At 38.3% G+C, this 7890-nt stretch overlaps 1 protein-coding gene across 1 annotated transcript in view; it reads right to left on the reverse strand.

The window, feature by feature from the left end:
* EPRS (glutamyl-prolyl-tRNA synthetase) overlaps positions 1-7890 on the reverse strand; it is an 88489-nt gene that overhangs the window by 41599 nt on the left and 39000 nt on the right. Inside the window, exons 14-16 of the mRNA XM_006869698.1 lie at positions 5031-5167; positions 3731-3938; positions 793-905 (exon numbers count right to left, since the gene is read on the reverse strand). Of these exons, the coding sequence (XP_006869760.1) occupies positions 793-905; positions 3731-3938; positions 5031-5167 (458 nt within the window). The remainder of the gene's footprint in view (positions 1-792; positions 906-3730; positions 3939-5030; positions 5168-7890) is intronic.

The following is a 7890-nucleotide window of genomic DNA, read 5'->3' on the forward strand; positions in this document are numbered from 1 at the left end:
GTCTCAAAACTGTTTCAGCCACCAGAGAGGAAATGTGGTGGTGCTGCTGGTGGTTGTCTATCACTGAGTCAGGTCCCACTTATAGTGACTAAAGCTGTAAATCTTTAAGGGAGCAGAAAGCCTCATCTTTCTCCCGAAGAGCTACTTGTAGATTCAAAGTGCTAACCTTGCACTTCACAGCCCAGCTCATAATCCACTATATGCTACCAGTACTCCGTTATATCCTGGGCATTAGTGCCGTGTTAAGCTCTTAAATTGCTCTTGTTAAGTGCCATGGCATTAGTTCTGCCTTATAGTGACCCTGTGTAGGGTTTCTAGGGAACAGAAAGCTTTCTGCTTTCTCTCAAGAGTAGTTGGTGGGCTCAAACTTCCAACTTTGTGGTTCACAGTCCAATGCTTATCATGAGGAGCGAATATATTATACTGGTTAAAGGATGTCAGATGTGAACGTTGTGGCAATGCAATCAGATAAGCACTAGACTGCTAACCACAAGGTTGGCGACTTAAGTTTACCAGCTGCTCTATAGGAGAAAGATGAAGCTCTCTGCTCCTGAAAAGATTTACAGCTTCAGAAACCCTATACAGCGTTCATTATGAGTTGCAAATGACTCAATAGCACCTAACAACAACAATAACAAGATATTTGAATCAATATCTACAATATGATAAAGAAAATTAAAGTCTGCATATTAAATTTTAAAAAATTAAACTGAATGGCAGAGTTCAATTTTTAAAATATTACTCACTATAATAAAACCATTTTCATTTGGCTACTCAGTCATATTTATTTACCTAACAGGTTCATAAGGTTGATCACATATGAAGAATCCTCTTCTCTGGAGTTGTATTATATCCCCTTTCTTCAAATCTTTAAGGCAGGGATCTCCCAACATTAACTCTTCATGCTATAAAAACAAAAATAATTTTTCAATATCAGAGCACTGAAATAATTCTAAAATGGAAACAGTTGTTCCAGTAGTTGTATATTCCCATTTTAAACAGATACAATAAAAGGTTTACTAATTAAGCACATACAGCAAAACAGTGAACTGTTAAAATAAATATTATTTCTACTTATTGCTTTTATTGCTAATAGTATTATAAATGGATGTTATTACTGATGTCATAAACTTAAAATACTAAACTTTTTAAGTAAATTAACTGGCATTCCTTCAGGTACAAATAAACCTGACCTCATATGTATGAAACACAATATATGAAGCAGACACAGACCAAGCTGAAGGGTACACAGGCATAGCAGTTAAACACAGTGGCTCTGGGTTTGAATCTCACTCTACTAGTCACTGTTTGTCCTTTTACTTAATCTTACTGTGCCTCTTTCTATCATCAGCAAAATGGGAACACTGTGTATTTCTGGGTTGCATTGAGGATTAAATGAGATGATATATAAAGTGTTTAGAACCGTGTATGACATAGAGAGAACTTTATAGGTTTCTGGAGAGACTATAAATAATAGTGGTTAAGAACATGGACTCCAGAATCAAATTGCCAAGATTTAAATCCCATTCCTGACTCTACACATTCCTGACAATTTACACTCTGAGCACGTTATCTAAGCTCCCAGCACTCCAATTTCCTCACAGAATTACTTTAAGAAGTAGATGAATTATAACCTGCACTGCCAAGTACTTCTCTGTTGGCTGTTAGTGGATTATCACTGAATCATTGAAGATCAAAATTGTAAATTGATTATTCCAGAAGAATGATGAAAATTTTTCTTAATAATCATAACAAAGGCATCAAAGACACGAAATTGAGAAACCAATGAAGGGTTCTAGAAAAATAAATGTGGTGGTGGCTGTGTGTCGTGGAGTCGGTTCTGACTCATCGTGATCCTGTACAGGGTTTCCGAGGCTGTAAATCTTTAAGGGACAGAAAGCCTCATCTTTCTCCTGCAGAACCACTGGTAGTTTCGAACTGCTGACCTTGCAGTTCGCAACCTGATTTGTAACCACTACGCTACCAGAGCGCCTTAGAAAAATAATGTGGGTAGACATTTAAATGCTGTCATGTCCTGCTCTGCGTAAGGAGTTTCTGTTTCCCGTATTTACACACACACAGAGTACATATAGAAAGCATGGTCCCTTTCTGGTCACGGAATATACTCCCCACCCACCCACCCACCCACCCCCGTGTCCACTCCTCTCATGTTCGTCATCTATCACCCGTTTTCTTGGCTTCGTTTTACATCCCTAGATCTATGATCAATCATTTCACCACTGCATTTAAAACTAGTCCTTCCATTCAACCTTTTGTCTTTCTTGCAAATTATCAGCCTTGGATAGCCCCAATTACCTGCAGCTGTTTCTTCTCGAGTCTCTCTCACATCAATCAACTATAATTAATCAAAGCCTCACAAATAATGCTGACCAACCTGATGGACCCTCAATACAGAAGCATCCTTTCATACATTTTTATTTTAATCAAATTGCATACAAACCTTTCCTACTTTGAGAACCCAATCTCCAACTCCTCTCCCTAGTCCTTCCATCTCAGCAGATGACCCTCTTTTCTCTGCAACTTCAATTCTCCTGTCTTTTGCTTACTCTTGATTCAAAAGTTAAGAATTCTTTATCTTTCAATATTTATTAATTCTTCCAATATTTATTAATTCCATTTTTTTCTTTCTTCCAGAAACATGTTTTATCAGTTAGGTTCTCATCACTAATATTCATTTGACATATATTCACTGTACATCAGTTTTTCAGATATTTGTGGAGAGACAACAGTGAGCAAAACATAAACGGTCCCTGTGTTCACATTCTCTTCCCTATCTAGGAATACCAAGCATCTTAGTACAAATATTTTCAGCAATTAAAAAATGTGCCTTCCACTGACTACATGAAAAGTCTTTTTCTTTCTCTTCCTTTTGCACCAAGTTCATTAAAGTGCAATCTTTACTTACCGCTTCCTTAAACACTTTAGTAAAGTGCCTACTTGAGTACATTGTTGAACTCAAATACTGTTTAGAAGTCATCAGTGACTTGCTAATCACCTAACGAAAGGACTTCTCTTAAACCTCAACTTTCTAAATTATGGGGTTGTAGCTCAAGGCTGTCTTCCAACCTATACCTTCTCAAACAATCTTTTTTTTTTTTTTTTTTTTGTGAATTAAGTGATAGTTTACATGGGAGAATATCAGCTTTACATTCATCCTATTGCACTTCGTTTCACTGCAGTGATTACAATCCCCTCCGTGCATCATCAAACAACCAAAGGGTACACCCCACAAGCCTGCCCCTGCCCCCACAGCCATCACTATTCCAGTAGCTTGGATACCACGTGTATGCAGATTACACATTATCTACAACTTCTAGCTATAACCTTCAAGCTGCACTTTCACATTTTAGTAACTAAAAATTTCTACCTATATACCCAATTTAAGCCTAAAATATAACATTTCCTGGAATGAATTCATAATCTGCACTCAAATCAACTTCATTTCCTGTCTTGTCTATTTCTGTCAAAGTCACAGCTTTCTCCTGGTACCATCTTTGACTCCTTTCTCTATAGAGACACATCATTTTCACTTTGAAGCCATATTCTCCAGATTTCTATAATGGATATCAAATAAAAAAAATAATAAAGGCTTATATATGTGTCACTCTAGTACACATATTTTCAAATAGTTCAAAATTAATTGTTTTAATTATTAAGAAAAGCTTACATAACAGGAATAGATAAAATAAAATTTCTTTTCAAAGACTACCTTACTGTTCTTGTTGACATACTGCTTGAAATCCTCATCTTTTCCCAGTACCGGCTTTGTGATCAGGTGCTCGTAAGTGACACAGACAGCTGGAATAGGAAGAGCGTGTGCAGTCTCTGCCAGCCAAGTGATCTTAGTGGTTTTCTTGAAGTCTTTATTCTCCAAATTCAATTTAGCATCAAGAGATACAATTTTTCCATCTGTGTTTCTAGGTAGAATATTGAATAGTATTTAAAGAATGTGTATCAAAACTGCCGTAAATGCATGTAGCATTACAATACCCATAATAGACTGATAAGAAAGATTCTTTGGGAAAAAACAATCAAACTTTAATTTTTAATATGTACTAGACATATGTTGGGGCTACAGAGGTGATTAAGGAGCTCTGGTAGCATAGTGGTTACGAATCAGGCTGCGAACCTTAAGGTCAGCAGTTTGAAACTACCAGCCGCTCCGTGGTAGACAGATGAGACTTTCTTCTCCCGTAAAGATTTACAGCCTCTGAAACCCTGTACCGGGTCGATATGGGTTGGAACTGACTCAACGGCACTTAATAACAATAACAACAGAGGTGCTTCAGAGGAATAAAATATAAGCTGCTATGGAGATATTAATGATCCACTAGAGAACAGACTCATATATCAAATATACAACATGTAATGATATACAAATTTTAAAGTCATCTGCCTTAAGCATTCTGAAATCTAAAATATTTTCTTTTTAAACACTTAACAATTATTTTGAAATCATATGCAATGACTAAACAACTAAGATGAGTTAATATAAACTAATCTTAAGCAGCCCAGTGCTTTATCCTACAGAACTACGCCAAGACTTCATAAAACAGTATTGCTAATGTTGTTATTTAGTGCCATCTAGTTGGTTCCAACTCAGCAACCCTATATAGGGTTCCCAATGAGTAGAAGTTACAAGTTGGGCTGCTAACCTCAAGGTCAGCAGTTCGAAACTACTAGCTGTTCCGTGGGATTAAGATGAGACTACCTACTCCCGTAAAGATTTGCAGCCTAGATAATCCTATGCAGGGTCGCTATGAGTTGAAACCAACTTCACGGTACATAACCAACCAACTAACCAACCCACACAAATCCATTCAAGAGTCTCTAACAGCCACACACTCAGGCAAATATGCAATGACTTTCTTAATAAGGGCCTCTAGAATAAAAGGAACTATTTTTGCTCTAAGATTGTCAATCAAGTATTCATGAACTAAAGTAATAAGTAAATAATAAAAAAGACATTTTCTTCCACAATTATTCAAAAACAAAGAAAGAGTTCTTACTTGTGAATTTTGGTAATGTTGATGTTGCCCCAATTTATAAATGTGACCATCTCACCCTCTGACAAGGTCTCTGCATCAGCACCCTCAATGAACACTTTTGGACTGTACCACACAGGCTTCAAGCCAACATCAGGATTCTGATTAAGAAAAGAAAAGGAGTATGTTAATTGAAACAACTTACCAAGTCAAGTAAGGAAAATTATATATTCAAAAACAGTTATCTACATTACTACACTAAGCAGTTCATCCTTATTATTAGGAAGCAGGTGATTTATTTTCCTCATCTACTTAACAAAAATGTCAGCACAATGTCAGCAATTTGAATCTACCAGTCACTCTGAAGAAGAAAGATGAGGCTTTCTGCTCCCAGAAAGAATGACAGCCTTGGAAACCTAATATAGGGGTGCTATGAGCTGGCACCGATTTGACAGCTCACAACCACAACCATTTAACATAAATATATTCCCAACTCTACTCTTAGCAGTGAAATGATGTTATTGTTGTGTGCTTTTGAATTGATTTTAACTCGTAACAATCCTGTACAGACTTTCCAAAGCTGTAAATTTTTACGGGAGCAGAAAAGTCTCATTTTTTTCCCTACAGAAAGGCCCTGGATTCAAACTGATGACCTTGTGGTTAGCAACCCAATGTGTAATCTACTACGCCACCAGGGATCCTTAGCACTGAAATAGTGCACACTTATTGTCAGCAGTCATATTGACACTACAGTAGGATCTTTAGTTTGAGCCCCACTTCTGTGGCACATGTCAGCCACCTGCCGTCTAAGGCTAATGACATCAGATGAGGTCTACCTATGAGATGACTCTAGTCTAAAACAATCATTCACTGGTTTCAGAGCTACAACAATGCTATGCGCTGCTTGGTGTCCCTCTCACCAGAATCTGCTTTGCTATCCTCAGACTCTCAGTGCCTTTGTACTGAAACTAGAAGCACTACTCTGTAGTGCTTATAGGACATTAGAGGACAACAGAAGTCACCTTAGGACAGAGCAGGAAATTGTGAACCTTTCAAGTTGTTGTTGTTAAGTGCCGTGGAGTCGGTTCCGACTCATAGAGACCCTGTACAGGGTTTCCGAGGCTGTAAATCTTTACGGGAGCAGTAAGCCTCATCTCTCCTGCGGAACACCTTGTAGTTTCGAACTGCTGACTTTGCATAGTGGTTACGAACCTTTCATATGATCCTATTATTGTACATTTCAGTTAGTTTGACAGGATTCAAAAGGAAAAAAAAAAGGAGGCGCTTCAAAACCAACATTAAAACCGTTTATGCTTTATAAAATACTTTTTTTAAATAAATGCACCAGTGCATTTAAGAAAAATCAGTTTGATAAAGCAACTGATACTAGAGTACCAACAGGCTATAAGTATAACACTTTGTATGGGAAATGATTATTGTGAAAATTCCACTAATTAAATTAGGCAATTCAGGGCTCTCCTAGAAAGAACTCAAATCCTGAATATTTACAAAATTGTTTTGCCATGTATAGAAAGACAATCATAAGCCTACAATTGAGAGTACTTGCAGCTTTTCACAAAGCTGTCTTGTATGTGAGTTAGTCTTATACGTAAGTGAACATAACTTAATATAATGAAAATATTTATAGACAAGTCACAAAGCTGGAATAAAAACATCGATTCTGGCTTCAAGGAGCACCAGATGGCACTGTGGGATAAGCACTGGACTGCTAACCAGAAGGTCAAAGGTTCAAACCCTCCAGCCACTCTCCAGGAAAAAGATGAGGCAGTCTGCTCCTGTAAAGATTTGCAGTTTCAGATCCTGAGGAGCAATTTCACTCTATCCTATGAGCCTCTCATCATCACTGGACTAAGAACCACAAAGTCAATAGTTCAAACCCACCAGCTGCTCCTCAGAAACCCTATACAGGGTTGCTATGAGGTAGAACTGACTCGATGGCACTTAACCAAAGGCCATCATGAGTCAGAAGTGACTTGATGATAGTCAGTCTGGTTTTGAGGGGTTTTTTGTTTGTTTGTTTTTTTATTCACGACTGTTAACCAAGCAGGTAATTACCCATGGAAATAAACTTGGCTTATTAACCTGGCACTTAAGATTCATATTCTGAATTTAGATAGACAACTAAAACTTTTATTTTACTGATAATTTTCAAAATGGAGCAAATGGCAGTGTGACAAACTGCAGTCAAGTTGTGATTTGATATCAGTGAGTCTATTAGGTTGATTTGGGGAATAGCCTAGTTAATGAAAATGTAACTTAGTTTCCAACTAAGGATTGTTGTCGTCGTTAAGTGCCGTCGAGTCAATTCTAACCCATAGCGATCCTGTATAGGGTTTCTGAGGAGCAGCTGGTTGGTGAGCTTGAACCACTGACCTTGCAGTTCAAGCAATCTGGTGCATCAACCCACAGCACCACACCAGGACTCCAACTAATGATAAGAGCAGGAAGTTTTATTCCTGGTCTTTCAGAATGACTCCAGGAAGAAATAAAGTCGCCTTATACACTACTATGAGATCGCTAAGGAGCTCTTGTAGTGTAATGGTTACAAGTCGGGCTGCTAACCTCAAGGTCGGCAGTTCGAAACTACCAGCTGTTCCGCGGGAGAAAGATGAGGCTTTCTGCTCCCGTAAAGATTTGCAGCCTTGGAAACCCTACACAGGGTGGCTATGAGTTGCAACCGACTCCACGGCACACCACACCACCACCACCACCACCACCACCATGCTATCGCTACAGAATGCAGACTAGGTGCCCAAGTGAATTTAACATTTCTATATAAGGAGCTCAGGCTGCGAACTGCAAGGTCAGCAGTTCGAAACTACCAGCTGCTCCGCGGGAGAAAGATGAGGCTTTCTGCTCCCGT

Source organism: Chrysochloris asiatica, unplaced genomic scaffold, assembly GCF_000296735.1.
Source record: "Chrysochloris asiatica unplaced genomic scaffold, ChrAsi1.0 scaffold00133, whole genome shotgun sequence".
Taxonomy (NCBI): Eukaryota; Metazoa; Chordata; class Mammalia; order Afrosoricida; family Chrysochloridae; genus Chrysochloris; species Chrysochloris asiatica.